This window comes from Magnolia sinica, chromosome 6 (genome assembly GCF_029962835.1).
Source record: "Magnolia sinica isolate HGM2019 chromosome 6, MsV1, whole genome shotgun sequence".
Lineage (NCBI taxonomy): Eukaryota > Viridiplantae > Streptophyta > Magnoliopsida > Magnoliales > Magnoliaceae > Magnolia > Magnolia sinica.
Window position 1 is genome coordinate 9687589 of NC_080578.1, and position 21436 is coordinate 9709024.

The 21436-nt window shown below is 41.7% G+C and overlaps 2 protein-coding genes across 2 annotated transcripts in view; one reads left to right on the forward strand and one right to left on the reverse strand.

Annotated features, from left to right (window-relative positions):
* The first annotated feature begins 3016 nt into the window (after nucleotides 1-3016).
* Nucleotides 3017-7339, forward strand: LOC131248211 (uncharacterized). Its single transcript, XM_058248351.1, has 4 exons — nucleotides 3017-3148; nucleotides 4645-4765; nucleotides 5067-5127; nucleotides 6884-7339. Exons 1-4 carry the CDS (start codon nucleotides 3118-3120, stop codon nucleotides 7196-7198), a joined length of 528 nt encoding a protein of 175 aa, XP_058104334.1. The 5' UTR covers nucleotides 3017-3117; the 3' UTR covers nucleotides 7199-7339.
* Nucleotides 7340-11799: 4460 nt separating this feature from the next.
* LOC131249857 (uncharacterized) overlaps nucleotides 11800-21436 on the reverse strand; it is a 29252-nt gene continuing 19615 nt past the window's right edge. The window contains exons 2-4 of the mRNA XM_058250603.1: nucleotides 14724-14844; nucleotides 14372-14432; nucleotides 11800-12370 (exon numbers count right to left, since the gene is read on the reverse strand). Coding sequence (XP_058106586.1) covers nucleotides 12077-12370; nucleotides 14372-14432; nucleotides 14724-14844 — 476 coding nt within the window. The 3' untranslated portion in view covers nucleotides 11800-12076. The remainder of the gene's footprint in view (nucleotides 12371-14371; nucleotides 14433-14723; nucleotides 14845-21436) is intronic.

Genomic DNA, 21436 nt, shown 5'->3' on the forward strand with positions numbered 1-21436 from the left:
ATTTTCAACTTATCATGTGAAATATGTTGATTTAGAGTATGTTAGGACCAATATGATTTCAGCAAGCATCCATGAATCTGGGTTTAGGATTTTCAACCAAAATGATGTTGGTATTATTTGTTATTTTTTTGGGTTAGCTTGTTAGTACACACTCATGTCAGTACACACACTCCATGTTAGCCACCCTGCTAGGGATTGATACCAAGACCTCAAGTGTTGAAACGAGGTATCTCTGCTCAGTCTGCCAGTTGAGCTATGGATCTGGGTGTATGTTGGTATTATTACATATCTATATTGGAGTCCCATAATTTGGATTGATTAATTTGTGTTGATGTACCCATATTGACTGAACCTGATCTGATTCAAATTACCACATGAGACCTGACATGACCCTTTTTTAAATCAGGTCTAATATTGTGGACCTCTGACCAACTTGAATTTTAAATGGGTCAAAAAAAATTGGACCTTGATCCATTTAAACCGGATCGGGTCCTTCAGTTACCTATGGATATGTGTACCCGTTTGACAGACCTACTCCTGATATCTGGCATCCCCTTTGGACTGCTTAAGTGTAAGTGAAGCAGGACTTGGATTCGGTAGTGACCTCTCTAGTACCCACTTCGCTGCTGGTTGGTGCTGGAAAAGCTATGTGGGCCCTACTATGATGTATGTTTTTTAATCCATACTGCCCATCCATTTTGCTAGCTCATTTCAGGGTATGAGCCTAAAAATGAGGTAGATCCAAATCTCAGGTCGACCACAGCATAGGAAACAGTGGTGATTAAATGCATACCATTAAAAACTTCTTGGGGGCCAAAAAAGTTTTTGAACAAGCTAATATTTGTGTTTTCCCTTCATCCAAGTCTGTGTGACCTAATCAACAGCTTCGATGGCAAATAAACATTACAGTGGACCCTAGGACGTTTTTAATGATGGGTGTTAATAACCTTTGTTTCCTGTGGTGTGGTCACATGAGATTTGGATCTGCCGCATTTTTGGGCTCATGCCCGAAAATGAACTGGAAAAATGGATGAACGGCACGGATAAAACACATACGTCATGGCCAACAGTGCTTTTCCAGCACCCAAGTGGGCACTGGATGGGTCGTTTGTTGAGATGAATGCATGCAAAAATCCACATTTGCAAAAAGCTAGTTTTTCATCACAGGCTATTTGGATTCAAAGGAAAGTAAAAGAAACCGGGGGAAATGAAAAGAAGTTTTTATTGTTTCTTTTCTTTTAATTAATTAAAAAAGAAAGAAAAAAAAAAAAACTGTCAAATATGGCCGTACTAAAAAAAAATCCTAACCCTTAGGTTCGTGGCCAACCTATAGACAGCTGAGATGAGAAAATACGGCGCCAGTCCACAACCTATAAAACAAAACAGTTCGTTTTTGGACTCGTGGCATGGGCGTCGAAGATCCAGACCACTCCTTCGGGGTCCACCATGAGCAGGCCAGCCCATAAACAAGGCTTATTGGACGGTTTTGATGGCTTAATCGAAGCAAAGATCCAGACCACTCCACCATGAGGAGGCCCACCTCAAGATTGCCTGATTGGCTTGTAATAATACCAGTTTGGCGAGAAAAACCTCAAGGCAGAAAGATACTAGGGGGAAGGGGAATTGGAACTGTCTATCATGTGCTGTTTCCTCGTGCTCCCCGTACAGACTAAAAACTAGGATGATCTGAAACTCAGGTGGGCCATACCAGAGGGAACAATGTAAAATCACAGCAATAACACCTAAATTCATGTGGTCTGGCCCAGCGGGAGCGTCTGAAGACTGGATTGGATGGAGCATACACAGCCCACTAAGCCCTAGATGCCATTTGGAAGTTTGTACGGATGGAGTCCCCCCCTCCCTGTTGCTGCCCATTGTTTCCTGTGGTGTGGCCCACATGAGTTCTGGATTATGCAGATTTCTGTAATCCGGGTCTAACATAGAGGATGGGTAGGAGGGTGCGATTGATGGGCGGTTAGGATGGCACAGAAATATCATGGTGGGCCTACACTCCAACAAAATACCCTTGTGAGATTAATACCCACATGATTGCTGGCCTTGCTTGATTTTTGTGCCAGTGCATGTTAAGAATGGGGCCCGCATGTTGAAAGACTTGGATCTTGGGCAAACTCTCTACAGTTGCTTCTTTTCTGTTTCCTCCTATTACTTACTGATGACTAGTTCCAAGGCAGGAATCAAGTTAAGAAGTGTTCGTTTTTGGTGAATCGCGACTGACGCTCATGCACTGTGAGGTATTATGACCGCACGATGCTGATGATCCAATCTTCAGTCTATGATGAGCGTTGCCGTAGGTGGCCATGGTCACATATAACACTTGTTGGATGGTTGACCGATGGATTCGTTCAAGTTGAATGAGAGTGATCAACTAGTTTATTTCTTATCTGGCCGTTCGGATTGCCATGATCATGGAATACCTCATGCACGAGACTTTCCCATGAGATAGATGGTTTGGATCATCCAAACATGCAACCATGTGGTGTGGATCCCATCCAGTGACGCATTGCACTCTGATAGACGGTTGGGATGGCTCAACCATTCAAACGTGTGGCTCGAATCCAGTACTACACGGCGCAAAGACTGTCACGTCTGCCTGTCAATCGTCCAGCACGGCGTTCGGAATACATGGATGAATTGTCAGATGATCGGAAGCATACATCTAATTGGTCCCATAACGGATGGGTCGAGATCAAAACTCGTGCCAATGGAACCAGTGATTTTGACCATCTGATTCGTGCCATTCAAACTGATGGTTGGAATAAATTTAAAAAATAAAATAAAATCGATGGCCTGCATTCAACAGGAGAAATCATTTACTAGAATGTCTGACCACAATTTCTTACTCCGTGGCCAGATTTGACGGTCGGATCATCATCCATGCATATGGCCAAATAGATCAGCGACGCACCACACGAGAGAAAAAGAAAGAAAGAAGCATGCATACATATACCTTTCTTCCATTCCTCCGAAGGAAGGAATATCATCTGTGAACAAGCCATTCTCGCTCCCTTCTTTATCTAAATCCATCCCTTTTTGGTTAACACATCCACTCTCTCTCTCTCTCTCTCTCTCTCTCTCTCTCTCTCTCTCTCTCTCACCATGGGTATGGCCATGAGTTACGTAAATAAAGGTTAGCGAAAGCTTTTTCCTCTCTCTCTCTCTCTCTCTCTCTCTCTCTCTCTCTCTCTCTCTCATTGAGTATGCGACGTTAAATCAGATTGGGCCCACCATAATAATCACCGAGTGTGAAAATTAGCCCCGTTCCCTCGTTAGATGGGCCATAACATATAAAACTACGGATTTCCACTAACATAATTAAAAACTCCAGGTGTGGTCCACTTGATGAGTGGGTCAAACTAATTTTTGCACAAGATGATCTTTATGGTGAGGCCATCTTTTGAATGGGTTGAATGTTGCACACGTATGAAAAGATACAAATCATCCTATGGTTGGATGGTAGATTGGCGGTCCAACCGGTTGGACATGAGCATTTCTCCTTCTTCTTTTTTTTTTTTTTTACCTTTCTTTCTCTCTCTGTTGTTATGATGCTTGGTGATTTTCATGCCATCTTATAATGAATAGGACATACATGTGATTGTATGGTTGGTGATTACTGCTGAATCTAGCTGTTGTTCATATGTAGCCTTCCAGTTGGTGGTGAAAACAGGAACATGTCAATGGTCCAGATTAAAAAGGGAAAAACATATTAATAAGACCTTATTAGTTATTCAATCAGAGCATGCGCCATCCATATATAATAAGGCCAACATTTAATAGTCCAGATTTAGTGACCATACAACCTCATCTAGTGTAGAGTTGTAATGAAGCACTCACGGTGATATTGAAAGAAATTGCATGTTGAATGTCGATTGTTGATTTTTATTTTTATTTTTTCATTTTTGTTGCACGTTTGTGTCCCACCTAATAAGTGGATCATCCTATTTTTCGGGACATGCACTTTGTGGAGGCTGTCTGGTTGAAGGCTACTATTACTGACACATGTTGTAATTGCATGTGTGACATGATCAATCCAATCTCTGCCATGTCCTATTGTCCTTAGCAAGTCTACATGCAGAGCTTGGAAACCTTGCACTCCTTTAGGATGCAGCAAGAATTATGTATCCCAAATAGGTTATCTTGGACAATTCATCCCAAACATTGTTTGCCAAAAATAGAGAACTTGACAATGGACAGTACCACATGCAGCATAAGTGGTATATGCATATTAACATACGTAGGGTACTTGAAGATGTATAATGGCACATGATTAAAAATTTGAGTTTGGCTTCATGGCTGATATCATGTGAACACAGTGGTGAAACTATAATAATGGAAATGTCCTAGCAAACGGTTCTGTACAGAGTGCACTAAGGTCCGATTCTCTTGTGCATGAGTACATAGAATTGTGTATGAGCTTGAACATAACATATTTTATAAGAGTTTATGAAAGATAAATACACATAAACTCTTTTACAACTCTCATTCTAGTCAATATGGGATAAAAGATTTTACTAAAGACAAAAAAACATAATAAGTTGATTTTTGCTTCTTATTTGTTTATGTAATTTTATTAGTTAATTCTAACTATCTCGTATCTTTATTTGTTTTTTTTTTTTTTTTTGAAAGGGATGCCTTCTGCACAACTGTTACCAATGAAGGTGTTGACAGATAAACTGAAGGCCATACTATCTGATCAGAACTTTGAAAGCTTCGAACAGTTCCACATTGGTGTTCTTGAAATCGTTGCGTAAGAATTTCATCATTTTAGCATTTGAGGTCCTGTTAGGTAGAAAACCAAAATCTACATTTTAGTCTAATACATTGGTGTGGTTACTTCATTTTGAACTCACCAAGCGTCTGGGGTCAATGGAGGAAAATGAAACCCAACTCGGCAGGTTATCTATATTTCTATACAGTTTGTGACCGGAACGTCAATTTCTACATAACATCCAAACACACCCCAAATGTCATTTTAGTTGGAGTTTAACCATTAATGAGTAGGAAATGCTTCTTCTCTCACTTGTTTTTCCTTAATTGTGCAAATGCAGTAAGTTCAACTCAGGCATGCCCGGGATACGTTATGATGCACCAAATCTCAAAGCTGTACAGGTTAGTTACATTCACTGGGTCGTTTTGCCAGCAAAACCCCACCTTCGGGTGTACACAAACCGAGCTAGCTCGGTCAGGTCACTCGACTCAGCTCGAAAAAGCTCGGTTCGGAGCTGAGTTTGATCCGAGTCGAGCTAGTTTTTACAACTCGTAAAAAGACTTTGAGCCAAGTTCGAGCCGGCCCCAACTTGACTCAACTCGGTTCGATATGTAGCTCGAACTCAGCTCAACTAGGTTAGGTAGGTATAAAAAGTTAAAAAAAACTCTAGCATCTACTCCTTTTCCGTTTCCCTATTTTGTATGAAAAAAGAACCCGCCTATCACTCGACCAACTCCCTGCCTCCCTCTCTCTCTGCTCATCCAGTCATCCCGCCCGACCAGCTCCCTGATCTCCCTCTCTCTCTTTGCTCGTCCATTCATCCCGCCCGACTAACTCCCTGCTGCCTCCCTCTCTTTGCTCGTCCAGTCGTCTCGCCCGACCAGCTTCCTGCTGCTTCTCTCTTTGCTCATCGAACTTGAACTCAACTCGAAAGTTGGAGCTCGAACTTGACTCGAACTGGTCCGATCTGCTGACCAAGCCGAGTCGAGCTGGAGACAATGGCTCGGTCACCGAACCGAGCTGAGTTCGAGCTGGGTCTGCCAGGGGATCGAGCCGAGTCGAGCTGAGGCCAGCTTGACTCAGTTCGGCTCGATGTACACCCCTAACCCCACCTAACCTCCTACGATGATTGGTTGAACAGGTGCTTGATTGGGACCCATCTCTGACATTCTCGTTGTCGATTGATCCCCACTGTGTCCTGATCATCAGGTGGGCCAACATATACGAGGATTTGGAGAATTGGGCACTTTACCATTCATCTATTTTGGATGTGTGCGGCCCAGTCGATGATCTTATCTGCCTGATTTTTGAAAGATGACATCTATGTAGAGGGGACCGGCCGCCTGATGAGTGGCTCCGGTCTTTTGGTTCTCTACACGTCATTGATGTAATAATCAATTCACGACAAACAATAGATATCTGTGGATGGGCCATGTTCAAAGATCATGCTGATCAGATGAGAATGTCGACCAATCAGGTACTTGATTGAAACATTTGCTTTGAATGCCACAAACCAATGGTCAGGATCATCTGGTTAGCTGGGTTTGTGGATTTGGCCCAGGCACAGCAGTGTCTAGAAAATGGATGCTACGAATCCCAACCACAGCTGCAAGTGGGTCCCATCCAGCATGTGGTTGGAAGAACTTGCAGTATGGCACATTTGGCACCCGTACATTCATTCTCTACTGAAAATGATCGCTCACCTTTGGATTTTAAACGATGTTGGAAGAAATTTAAAAAATTATTTTGAGAATGTGTAGATAGCATGCGGTTAAGATTTCACCAAAAAAGAATTTAAGCCACATATTTCAGTTGCTAAATATTCTCTTTACACCCCGACATACAATCATCTCAATCAAAATTGTCCAAATGGACCCACCATGGAGGTGGACCAGAGCATTAAAATAAAATTGATCGAACAATCGTGTCCTTCGGATTGGTTGATGCTCTGTCCTATCTGGACCATTGGCTACTTCCATCTTGACTGTCCATTATTCCATAAAAACAATGACGGTAGGCCATCTATTTATTGGATGGCCACAATTTTCTTAGATTTTCCAATCAGCATGCTTGTCATATTGTGAACCATCCATACTGGGGGCGTCAGATGAACGGTCCAGATTAACCGACTGTATTAATTAACTTCATAAAATACAGAAATGCTATATTGGGTGGAAAAAGGCCACTGAAGAGGAGAAGATGAAGAAGTTAGAAGAGTTATTTACAATGACCAGTCCAGACAGAACGGCCACCATCGTCACTGGCATTGTGGCACCTCCAGCCGCTATGATCGTGAAGAGGACCGCCGAAATGGTCCCTAACCTCAACATGATTAAAATGGTCCCAGACGCTGTCTTCGTGCCATCCGCATCGTTGGTCGTACTTACATTGGTCAGATTCTTCCAGAAGAACGCTCTCCAGGATCATGAAATCAAGTCCAGCAAAGCAGAGAGCCTGATGAATAGCACCTAATGATCAGTAGCCATGAATGCGGTCCCTTGTGAGATTCGACATTACGTTGGTGCTCCATGCACTTATAATGGGTAGGATGTGTAACATATATGTAACTACATTGTCTATATTTCTTTATGTTTGTGTCTATAGATTTCTCTATATTTGTGGGTAGCAGTTTGGGAGAGCAATGGGCCAGGCCGCGCGGTCTGGTCTAGTTGACCTAGCTTGAAGGGCCGAGGCTTGGGCACTAAACTTAGTCTAGGAGCTAAGCTCGGGGTCCAAATCTAAGCCTGGTGATGAAAAGCTTGGCGTGGTCGGTCGCCATGGTATATATATTTAGGGAGGCGGATTGGCTGGTGTAGCTAGTGTGTTGACGTCAGCAAGTTCTGTGAGTCTCATCATGAGGTATGTGTTATATCCAAACCATCCATATATTTGGCTAGCTCATCATAAGTCTTGGGCCGAAAAATAAGACAGATCTAAAGATCGTGTGGACCACAATGCAAAAAGTAGTGGGGGATTGAACGTCTACCATTAAAACCTTTTTGGGGTTACAGAAGTTTTGGATCAATATTATATTTTTTTCCTCTTCATCCACGTATTTTTGACCTTATGAACAGATTGGATGGAAAATAAATGTTATAGTAGGGCTTATGAATGTTTTGAGAGTGAAAATCATTGTCCCCGCTGCTATTTGTGGTGTGGTCTAGTTGAGATTTAGAGATGATTCATTTTTTGGCTCATGATCTAAAATGATGTTGGATGAACGGTGTGAATGAACACCACACATAAATGTATGTGTTGTATACATACTGTCCATCCATTTAGAGATCATTTTAAAGTATGAGCCAAAGAATGAGTCACATACAAAGCTCGAGTGGACCCTACTACAGATAAAAGTGGGGAGAGTGACACCCACTATTAAAAACTTTCAAGGGGTAGGGGAGTTTTCGATTAAGCTGATATTCGTATTTTCCCTTCGTTCATGTCTATGTTAAACTTATTAACAGGTTCGATCTCAAATAAACATTATAGTGGACCTAGGAAGGTTTCAACCGTGGGCATCACTCTCCACTATTTTCTATGGTGGGATCCACTATAGCTTTGGATCTGCCTCATTCTTTGGCTTATGCCCTAAAATGTCTCTCCAAATGGATGGACAGTATGGATATGCGCCAACAAGACTTGGTGATGTCACTTCAGTAGCTATTCTCACTAATCCACTTGTCACTATCCCGTCGGTAGCTAATCTGCGTCCATATTTAGGCATTAGTAATCTAGACCATTGGCTATTACCAGTGTATATAATAATACGAAGAACTTCATACTCGTAGAGCATGAAGGGTGACATACATGCATATAAAAATGCTCAAACGATGGACCCCACTTTAAAATGTGAACAATGTAAGTCCCATGTATATGGTAGATAATTAGGTGGGGGCATGTGCTTAGTTGACAAATGATCTTATTTAACATCTATGTGCCACAAAAAAACTTTGATACTGGTTAATAAATGCACATTTACTAATTGTACATGAGATGGCACCGCACTATAACTAGATGTCTAATCTGTACTAGCCTTAGCTCACCCCTAGGCTGGTTCAACCCATTAGGGAAGGGCTAGGGCACCAGCTCATTGCCACCCAAGGTGGTAGTAGTGACAATGGAAAGAAAGTCGATCATGTGCGAGAAAGGATGTAATGTTGGTATGATCGGTCTAAACCATGGATGGCCGAGCAAATACCCCAAATGGACCACACGAGCCATTTGAACATTGCCTATCAAATGTAGGGTAAAATGAAAATGTCCAGAGGTGGCAGTGCGTCGGGTCAGGGTCAACCCAAGCAAAGCCCGTTTACTAAACATGCTAAGAATTTTGTACCAAACCCGACTTGCAACAGGTATCCATTTGTCTTTTAGGGGGTGTCTGGACTGACGGATTGGAAGGGATTGAATGGTAAAATCCTGGGATATGCCAAACAGACCTGGTGAACTTGTCTTAGGATATAGCAAACCCATGGATCTTAAACCAATCCACTGACATCACCATCATTACCTTAAAATTGATCCCATCCCTCCTAATCCTGTTCAATCAGGCCTGGGGCGTGTTTGGACGGACGGATTAGAAGGGATTGGAAGGTAAAATCTTGGGATATGCCAAACATGCCAAACAGACCCAGTGATCTTGTCCTGGGATATAGCAAACCCATGGATCTTAAACGAATCCACTGACATCACCATCATTACCTTAAAATTGATCCCATCCCTCTTAATCTCGTTCAATCCGGCTAGCCAAACAGGCCCTTATTGACAATCCATGGCCAGACTAAATTCGGTGGGCTACAATCCCAGTCTGATCCATTTACTCAGTGGACAATATTTCTAACCAAAGTTTGATGGCACCCATTAAGCTTTGGGCTAAACCCACCTCAGAATCAGGTCGGGCCTACCAATCCGCTGCTTCTTAGACGGTCTGGAGCCAACCTCTTGATTGTCACTTTTGAGAGGAAGATCACTCTATGGGAGCAGATTATGGTCCATCTGAGATTTGGATCTGCTTCATTTTTTTGATTGTGTTCTAAAACGAACTTTCAACACGGATGGATGGTGTGGATGTAATCACACACATCACAGTGGGCTCCACAGTCAGGGGTCCCACCCACCTCCGTGGATCCACCTAATCCGATCTTATAGAGCGCGGTCTTCCTCTCAAAAGTGAAAATCAAGAGGTCTAAGAAACTGTTAGCAGTGGATTGGTAGGCCCGGCCCCATTCTGAGGTGGGTCTCGTCCAAAGCTTAATGGGTGCCATCCAAATTTGGTTAGAAATATGGTCTATTTGAGTAAATGGATCAGACTGGGATTATAGCCTACCGAATTTAGTCTGCCCAGGGATTGTCAATAAAAGACATGAATGAGTACCCGGTTGCAAGTCGGGCTCTGAACAAAATTCCTAGCATGTTTAGTAAACGGGCTTGGCTTGGGTTGACCCTGACCCGACCCACTGCCACCTCTGGACATTTTCATTTCATCGTACATTTGATAGGCAATGTTAAAATGCCTAGTGTTGTCCATCTGAGGGTATTTGCTCCGCTGGACCCATCGTACCAACAATACGGACGCAGATTTCCTGCAAAAGTCTTCCTGCACCAGAAACTTAGGTGGGGGCATAGTGATGTTTTTGAGAAATTCACTCCGTCCATCTATTTTTTGATCTCATTTTAGGACATGGGTTAGAAAATGAGCCAGATGGAAGACTCAAGTGGGCAGAAAACGTGAGGATTGAACATCTACAGTTGAAATATTCGTGGGGCCACCGTTGTTTTGAATCAATATAATATTTATATTTTCAGTTCATACTAGTAGGAATGATGTTATGAACGGATGTCATGTACACATCACTTCGATCCTAAGAAGTTTCAACGGTAAGAATGCCTCTACCCACTTTTACCTTAAGTGCCGCACACTTGAATCTTGGATTCTGCTCAGAAAACGACTGGACAGAGTAGATTTTACAAAAATATCACGGTGGGCCTCACCTGGGTTTTCAGCGAAGGAACTCACTGTGAAAGTCTTTCACGAGAAATCCGTGTCCAAACAATACATCCTTTGTTGCGCATGATTGACTTGGAAGCGGATTGGCTGGTATACCACACACCACTGATCTGGTCCCTCAGCTGACGGTTCAAAGGAGATCAAAGTTCCGTGGCCCCAAAATGATGTATTTATTATATCCACACCATTCATTCATTTTACGAGATCATTTGAGAGCATGATCTCAAAAATGATTCATATCCAAAGCTTAAATAAACCACACCACAAACAGCATCGGGGACAATGATTCTCACCATTATTCATAGGGCCCACCATAACGGTTATTTTCTATCCAATCCTTTCATATGGTCACACAGGATGAAGAGGAAAAAAAAAATCACATTGATCCAAAACTAATGTAATCCCAAAAGGGTTTCAATGGCAGACGTTCAATCTCCCATTGTTTTTTGTTTTTTGTAGTGTGGTGCACTTGATCCCTGGATCTGTCTTTATTTTCGGCTCAATCCTTTCTACGAGCTCACCAAATGGAAGGACGGTTGGGATATAACACATACCTAGTGATGGGACCCACATAACTTGGTGACGTCAACACACCAGCCAATCTACTTCCGATTGACTTTCCTTCCATTGTCATTACTACCACCTTGGGTGGCAATGAGTTGTGACCCTAGCCCTTCCCTAATGGGTTGGACCAGCCTAGGGGTGGGCTAAGGCTAGTACAGATTAGCCCCAATTAGTGAATATCATATATTTATTAACCAGTATCAAAGTTTTCTGTAGCATCTGAACAGTTTAAAGTGGGGTCCATCATTTGGGCATTCTGAGTGCATGTATATCGCCTTTCATGCTCTACCAGAGTATCGAAGTTCTTATTATTATTATATACACTAGTAATAGCCTACAGTCTAGATTACTAATACCCTTTTATTTTTTGATTAGCCTGTTAGTACACACCCATGTCAGTACACACACTCCATGTTACCCACCCCTGCTAGGGATTGATACCAAGACCTCAAGTATTGAAACGAGGTATCTCCACTCAGTCTAGATTACTAATACCTAAATATATACCAAGGTAACGGACCACACTAGGCTTTTCATCATTGGCTTTGGCTTAGTCCAGCCCAGACCAGACCGCGAGGCCTGGCTCATTGCTCTCCCCAACTGCTACCCATAAATGTGGAGAATTCTATAGACACAAACATAAAGAAATAAATACAATGTAGTTACATATATGTTGCACATCCAACTCATTATTAAGTGCATGGAGCACCAACGTAATGTAGAATATCACAAGGGACCACATTCATGGCTACTGATCATTAGGTGCTATTCATCTGGTTTTATGCTTTTCTATACTTGATTTTATGTTTCTGGAGAGCATTCTTCGGGAAGAATCTGATCGATGTAAGCGCGACCACGGTTGCGAATGGCACAAAGACAGCGTCAGGGACCATTTTAATCATGTCGAGTATAGGGACGTTTTCGGCGGTCCTCTTCACGATCATAGCGGCCATAGGTGCCACAATGCCAGTGACGATGGTGGCAGTTCTGTATGGATTGGTCATTGGAAGTAAGTCTTCAATCACCTTCATCTTCTCCTCTTTACTGGCCTTTTTCCACTTACTAAAGCATTCCTGTATTTTATGAAGTTAATTAATACAGTTGGCTAATCTGGACCGTTCATCTGACACCCCAGCATGGATGGTTCACAGTATGACAAGCATGCTGATTGGAGAATCTAGGAAAATTGTGGCCATCCAATTAATGGATGGCCCGCCGTCATTGTACTTATGGTATATTAATGGACAGTCAAGATGGAAGTAGCCAATGGTCTAGATACAACAGAACATCAACCAATCAAAATGGCATGATTGTTCGATCAATTTTATTTTAATGCTCTGGCCCACCTCCATGGTGGGTCGTCCATTTGGACAATTTTGATTGAGATGATTGTATGTCATGTGTACACTGCCAGGTTGTGCTTATGGATTAAGTAGCTCTGGGTAACTACCTACTACTACCATCAATCTTGAAGTGGCAAGATTTGATTGGGCTGCATTCTACTGACATCAACAAAGCACGTTAAAAAAGTTGTTTAGGTCAGTGCCTGCTCAAACATGGCTCCATCTTCGACAGGAACACGTGGCTCAATCAAATCTCACCGTGTTAGAAACCATGGAAGTTTCTAGATCCTTGAATCTGCATCTGACTTTTTAACACTATTTTTTCCATCTTTGGATTGTTCGGGCCACAAATTTGACAGCTAGGATTGCATGTTGGGATTGTTTTTACTACAATGGGTTGACAACTAAAAGGTCCACCAGAGGGACGGCTCAAATTTATTGACTGCACAACCACTATTACATTGGATCTACGCTTCACAACCGGACCGGAATTTCAATGTTGCATGGAGCCACAGGTCTCGGCCAACAAAAAGCTCCGGTGGTCACCATGATGTGTGTGTGAAATCACTCTGTCAATCATTTCAATTTTGAGCCAGCTTATGTTAAAGATGAGATCTAAAATATTAGGCCGATCCAAAACTCCAAGTGGACCCACACACCATAAGGAGGGAATGCAAAGGACTACCATCAAAACCTTCTTAGGGCCCACCAAATCTTGGATCAGGCTGACATATGGTTTTTCCCTTCATCCTTGTGAGGCCTACTTATGAATGGCTTTGAGGGCATCATAAAAACACGGTGGGCCTCAGAAAATTTTCAATGGTGGGTATTCCATCCCACCATTCCTTATTGTGTGGCCTATACTTGAGCTTTGGATTATCTGATTTTTGGGCTCACATCATAACATGAGCAGGTGCAATCGAGAACGAGAGACAGCTCCTTGTTTACACTCATGACTGTAGAGAGATTGAGCAAGTGGAAGAAATAATATATATATATATATATTATTTCTTCCGCACATGCTAGTCTAGCACTTCAATCATATTTCTCAATATATATATATATATATATATATATATATATATATATATATATATATATATATATTATTTCTTCCAACATCCTTTAAAATCCAAAGGGGAGCGATCATTTTCAGTAGAGATTGAATACGGGTGCTAAATGTGCCATACTGCAAGTTCTTCCAACCACATGCTGGATGCGATCCACTTGCAGCTATGGTTGGGATTGATAGCATCCATTTTCTAGGCACTGCTGTGTCTAGGCCAAATCCACAAACCCAGCTAACCTGATGATCCTGACCATTGGTTTGTATCATTCAAAGTGAAAGTTTCAATCAACTACCTGATTGGTCGACATTCTCATCTGATCAGCATGATCTTTTGTGAATTGATTATTACATCAATGACGTGTAGAGAACCAAAAGATCGGAGCTACTCATCAGGCGGTCCCCTCTACATAGATCCCATCTTTCAAAAATCAGGCAGACCAGATCATCGAGTCGGCCACACACATCCAAAATAGATGAATGGTAAAGTGACCAATTCTCCAAATCCTCGTATATGTTGGACCACCTGATGATTAGGACACAGTGGGGATCGATACACAACGAGAATGTCAGAGATGGGCCCCAAGCAAGCACCTGATCAACCAATCGCCGTAGGAGATTAGGTGGAGTTTTGCTAGGAAAGCGACTCGGTGAATGCAACTAACCTTTACAGCTTGGAGATTTGGTGCATCATAAGGTATGCCGGGCATGCTTGAGTTGTAATTGCTGCATTTGCACAATTAAGGAAAAATAAGTGAGAGAAGTAGCATTTCCTGCTCATTAATGGTTAAAGTTGAACAAAAATGACATTTGGGGGTGTTTGGATGTTCTGTAGAAATTCACGCAAATTGTCTAGGAATATAGATAACCTGCCGAGTTGGGTTTCATTTTCCACGATTGACCCCAAACGCTTAGTGAGTTCAAAATGAAGTGACCACACCAATGCATTCGACTAAAATGTAGATTTTGATTTTCTACCAAACAGGACCTCAAATGGAAAAATGATGAAATTCTTACGCAATGATTTCAAGAACACTAACGTGGAACTCTTCAAAGCTTTTGAAGTTACCATGAGCAAATATCTCCTTGAGTTTATCTGTTAAGGCCTTCATCGATAATGGTTGCGCAGAAGGCGTCCCTTTAAAAAAAACAAAAAAGATATGAGAGAGGATTAACTAATTAAAAACATAAACAATTGTCGGTGTTCTTGAATGGAAATTGTTTTATTTATTTATTTATACAGACGACTACACCACACCCACACCAGGTGGACACTCAATGTTAAGTGTATTTCAAAGAATACAAGGGAGAGTTTGAAAAAAAGAAGCAAAAAACAACTTATTCTGGTTTTTGGTATTTAGTGAAATCTTTAATCTTACATTGAATAGAATGAGAGTTGTAAAATGATTTATAAGTCTGTCTATTATAGACTATTGTAAAATGTGTTAAGTCATGTTCAAGCTCGTACACACCCTCATGTACTCATGCATAAGGGGGAATCGAACCTCAATGCACTCTGTACAAAACTGTTTGTTGGGACGTTTCCATGATTTGTGGACGCTAGAAGGTAGATTGTCCAAGGGTATGGGAGATCTACTATATTCTTTCCACTGGTTGTCTCGCTTGAGGGCTTTTGTGATGGGGTAAAAATGTTATATTTGACCAGACTCACTACTAACTAGTTATTACGATTCTACAGTCAGTTAGACCCCGTAGAAATGTTTAAGATTGAGAACCCGAATATCATTAATCCTAAGATGATTCGTGAGTCTACGTTACAGAAATTCCAAATAAGGGACCACGGTTATAGAGAAGGAAGGGGTATTAGGCACCCACTTTTTTCGTATGAATGTACGGTCTTTACTTCATAAGATTTAACTAATTTCTGAAGAATAATGATAGTTCTCGCATGCAAAAAATGTAATGCTATGCAATGATACTAGTGATTGATCGATTCGAATTTCTGATGGATAGAATTTGACTATATCGTAAGCCGCAGAGCATACGTTTAAAACGATCAAGTGCAGGGTATATTTATGAGATGCTTAATGCTGTATGAGATGCTTAATGCTGTATAGATGCTTATGATAAAATGACAACCAACTGGGTAAGGTTTCTGGTAGACCTGCTGTATTATATCAGTAGGTCTCAGAACATACATTCGCTAGTTAGATACGAGAAAATGATGAAATATAATGTATATGCTAAAACAATAACTAACTGACTAAGGTTTCTGATGAGTAAGATCTAATTACATCGATAAGCCACAGAGCAAACGCCCACTAGTCAGATGCATGAAAACGATGCACTATGACGCTAATGTATATGAGGAGCATAGGGGTTGATAAGGGAATAAATGTCGCACGATGTTAATGTAATGATTTGATAAAACTAATAAAGGCTTGAATGACTGGATGAACGATAGTGTCACAAGGTTAGATTAAGTAGCTTAGATTCGAACTTGGGTGGCTCAGGAGGTTTAGACTCCGGCTATACTAGGCTAGATCAGAGCTGGGCTCTCCCTCTCTCTTTCTCTCTTTCTCTCTCTCTCTCTCTCTCTCTCACTCTCACTCTCACTCACTCTCCTTAGTTGAGGAATGACTAAATGACTAATGAGAGTGGATCATGCTTTTCTGATATATCTAGGATGCTTGAATTGAGAAGGGAAGTGGGCTATTTATAGTCTCTCAACCTGGTTTTTTGATAATTCCTGGTGATCCTAAGGGTAAAAAGTGGTTGAATGACTGAAATTGGAGATTTCTATATAACATCATCTCATTGGTTAGATGAGGAGGTAAAATGGTAATTTTGGATAAGAAGATGAGCATCGAAGTAAATGCACTTCAAGTGTTTACAAAAGGAGAGTTCTACATGCTTGAGGGTCGTTGCCCCAAAGAGGAGGAGTGTCATGTGGCCGGTGGCAGCCAGGGTGCTGCCGGTCCCCACTTGGACTCCCTGCTTTTGCAGACAACATCCTCCAGAGCATGTGGAGGCTCTACTATGAGGGTTGTTGCTTAGAGGTTTCGGTCATTTCTTCGATTGGGCTTAGTTTTGGGCTTAATTAGGTGAGTTGACTCACCAACTTAAATCGAGGCTCTAAGGTTCTTGGTTCCTAAGGTTCAGGGTTAGGCAGACTGAATTGACTGGGTTGAATGGGCTGAGTTTAGGGTTTAGGACTGGGGTTCCTAGGGTTTAGGCTTATAGGGTTAGGGTTTAGGATTGGGGTTCGGTTGTTTATCCATTCGTTTAAACTCAATTAGCTTATCATCCTGGGATGGGGTGTCCACAGATGCTCCTCTTTAGCTGAGGTTGTGTGCAATCGAATGCCAAAATGAGTTGACACCACTCCTTTGCCAGTCAGTCATGAATTGCAATATGGATTTGTTGCATTTCTTTGTGTCTATGTCAGCTGCTTGCTTGGAAATAGATAACTCACACATATTACGAGGGAGTGAGGAAAACGTTGTGATTATTCCTGCGCGGGTCACTAATTGCAACCCTTTCACTCTTAATCGATACTAACATCGAAAAGGTATAGTAAAGCCCATGCGCTTTCCACAACCTTACAAAGATACTGACCTAGTATTGGATTGTCCGTTGCTTCCTAGATCACCCTAGGAGTACGTGTTTTGTTTGATCATCAAAGTGGTTAACTTCCTTGCACTTTTTGTGGCCTTACGGGGAACTCACAATGCCAACTTGGACTCGATCAAATTCTACATAGGTATGTGCGGGTGACCTATTTCCATACAATCTTCTGGTTTTGACATTTAAGTTATAATTTGTCTTTTTCGCCATTTGGATGATTTCTTCTAACTAGTCTTGGCCTATAATCTTTTAAGAGCATTATCATTTGATACAATGGAGTTGACACTTGAGTTCAATCCAATCATATTTTGATGGCATTTAAATTGGACAATCTCTGGGGAAAACCGCGAGATATCAGATCTTATTTGATTTTGCGCTGACTCCCACCTAGAGATATGGAAGATCTTTTAGTGCCTCGGAAGTCTGACACCTTATTATGCAAATATTTTTTAATTTTAGAAGTCGCCCCACTATAGGGAGTGATACTCCGTGGGGGATTTTTATAGCAAGATGATTTTGAAATCTGTCTAGCTATTGGCCGTCTCTATTGGGGATGCCTATGTGACTTCAAGTAAACTGGTTTTTATTGAAAATATGTGAGGGATTAATGCACATGCTAGTTGTGATGGTGATTGACTTAGCTGGGGATTATGAATTTTAAAGATGCTATAGTTGTCGAAATTAGCATCGAGATCTCCTGGGGATGGTTCTTTTGATGCAAGTCCGCTTAGTGGTTGTGATTAAGAATCCAATTAGAGATAGTTGATTGGTTCAATCATCTCACAAGGTGATCAGACTTGATTGTTTTTAGGTTGATTCAGATTGTTGGTTATGATCAACTCCAGCTTTTATGATGTAGCTCGTTTGTGGATGACAGTCAGGATTTCGATTTGCGACTAATTGAGTCTGTCGTCCCAAGGGTTTTTGTGGTCAAGATTTTGATCTATGATCGATCAGATCCGTCATCCCACTAATTTTGTGACTCTTTGGAGAAATGCTTTTCGGATTCTAAAAGTGGTCTAACCCATCGGATCGGGAATTGAAGGTCGCAATCGATGCTGATATTTTGATATTTTTGAAAAGGATCCAATTCATCGGATCGCGAGTCAACTCTTGCAATTGATGCTGGTTGTTATTGGAAAGAATTAAGTCCATTGAATCAATGATCACGATCAATGTTGGTATTTTTATTTTTGAAAAGGATCTAGTCCATCAGATTGCGAATCGACAGTCGAGATCGATTATAGAATTTATTGGAAGCATTTAGTCCATCAGATCGTGAATCGATGGTTACAATCAATGTTAGTATTTTAATTTTTGAAAAGGTTCCAGTACATTGGATCGTGAATTGGTGGTCATGATCGATGTTGGTTTTTATTAGAAAAATTATGAAGTTTTTAAAAATGATCCAATCCATCGAATCGCAAATCAACAGTTGTGATCGATGACAATATTTATTGGGTTTATTTTGTTTTTTGTGAAATTTGAAAATGCATAAGACTTTCTCTCTCCTCCACATCATCCTTTAAATTTATCTCCAATTTCTCATTAATTATTAGATTTTGGGATTGAAATTTGATTTTTTTTCCCATCATTTACTCTCTTTTCTCCTCCATCACCTCACAATGGACAATCTGTGCAAGATTCCTTGTAAGGAGGTCTTCCCAAGGTCCCTCTCTTCCCAAAAGAGATGGCTAGGCCAAGTCTCATCAGCGAAAAGGAGGACTGACGGCAGCTTGACTGCCACTGGTCCTCCCTTTACCCGTTGGTTTCTTTCATGCTCCGGGTAATGGGGTGTGGTCTCTTCCTTTATATATTTCAGCTTGAGGTGGCTTGTTCTACCGTGCTATACTTCCAAGTTTCATCATCTTTCTCTTTCCTTTCTTCCTTCTAAGTTTTCTTTCTCTTTATATCCCTTGGCTTCAAGTAGGGGGCTTTATTTGGAGTTTTGGACAATAATGTGGTGCCCTCTTGGTGTGAGGAGGTAAGGGTAAAAGGTAGGGTTCATTTATGCTTTCTCTTTCCTCTATTTGTCCCCATTTCTCTTCATATGATCTCTTGCCTTCTCTCTTTCTTCTCATAGGTGCTCCTTGGAGGTTTAAATGTGGTAGGGAGTGGTGGACATCAATAACACTTCAAATCTAAGGTGATGCATAGAGTTGCACTTTCATGATTTTTTATTTTGCTCTCTTTTGCTCCGCTTCTCCCACATGTATAAAATGATGCTTTCTTTCATGTGCATGAAGCTACATGTAAGGAGTATTGTTTTCTTTGGAAGATTTTTGTATTATGTAAATAATGGATCCAAAGTGATTACTTGGGCCCCCAAAGTGATTACCTTGACCCGCTCTTGTATAGATATGCCGCGACGTTTGCATAGTTCAATTAGTTCTTCATCATCGTCTGAAGTTGACCTGACTTTCATCCCTTATGAGAATAATCATCTCTCTTTGGGGGCTCACCTTAGCGTTTCTCTTCCTTCTATTAGAGGACGAGGAGCTCCGAGAATTGGGAAGATTGGTTCCCCGGCCCTCAACCTCAACTTGATGCTATCTTGGAGGCTTCCCCATTAGTAGGCTTCTTGAGTCTTTAATTTCTCCATGCTAGTAGGATGTTGGTGGTGGCGTTCTGTGAGCATTGGGGGGACAATACTCACACATTCCAGCTTCCCTTTGGTGAGTGGGGGATTACCTCATTGGACGTTTTTATGCACGTGGACGTTTCCATCCTACGGTGCATGCGTGCCGAATGCTGAGACTCTACCAGCCGTTACAGATAGTGACTGGAAGAATCTCCTTGGTGATATTCCCCTTTAGTTCGAAATTCTATTATAACCAATTGAAACTCCAATGGCTGACGACCACCTTCACGCATATTATCCCGAAGGGTGATTAGACGGTCGGCTTCAAGGCTAGAGCCATGGTGATGTTCCTCTTGGGCTCTCTCATATTCTGCCACAGTAATGAGAGGATGAATCATAGATTGATCTTTTTGCTGGATGACATCTCGTTCCCTTACAATTAAAATGCGACTATCTTGGCTCGTTTGTACCATGGTCTGGATAAAGTTAGTCATGAAAGCCGCTCTTGGACCTGGTTTTGGTCTATTATCGAGGTGACTGCCACTTCCTTAGCTTGGATTTCTTGATCCTTTGAATGGTAAGAATGCTCACTTCTCTTTTTTTTTTGATCCTCAAACCTATTTTTATGACCATTTTTCCCATCTTGCCTCACCCTTTAAGGATCAGGATCGTCCTCGATGTTGCTTCATGTTGTGGCGGCCGAACAATCGCTATCATGTTTTACAAAAATTAGAGGATAATTGGCAGGCTGATCTTGATGACCCAGAATGTGTAAGTGTTGATCTTTAATATCTGACTGTTGTCTTCTGCTTGCTTTTTGATCACCTTCTACAATTTTGAATGACACCCTACGCTTGTCTTTGTATGTTCTCGATGTTGTCGGCCGAGATGGTGTTTGAGGCGTCTCGTCAGTGTCGCATGCTCTTTGACCCTGATACCTATAGATGGTATCTAGGTGAGCAACTATTTGCTTAGCTTATCGGGGTTCCATATGTGCCTTTGTCACCACTAGAGTTGGGCATTGAGTTGAGTTGGACCAAGTTAGGGCTGACTCGACTCAATCCAGTTTTGAAATAGGCCTGACTTGAACTCGACTCCACTCGATACCGAGTCCAGCATGCCTAAACCAATCCGAATACGGGTTTGGCCTAGACTTACCCGAACCAAGTCCAACCTGGTAAAAAGTACTGAGTCGGTTCAAGTTGGCGCCAATTTGGATTGAGAGAGAGAGAGAGAGAGAGAGAGAGAGAGAGAGAGAGAGAGAGAGGTGATGGAGGTGGATGGTTGCCGGGATTGGAAGAGGAGGATGAGGGAGGAAGAGAGTTTGGGATCGGGTCGAGGTTTATTGTATTTTATACACACACACACACACACACACACACACACACACACACACACACACACACACACACACACACCTAAAACCAAGTCGAGTTAGTTTCAGATCGAGTCCAATTTGACCGGATCGAGTTTCAGGTTGAGTCGGGTCGAGTTACTAGGTAACTCGAACTCGACTCAATTTGAGTTTGGATTGGGAGAAACCTACTCGGTTCAGACTGAC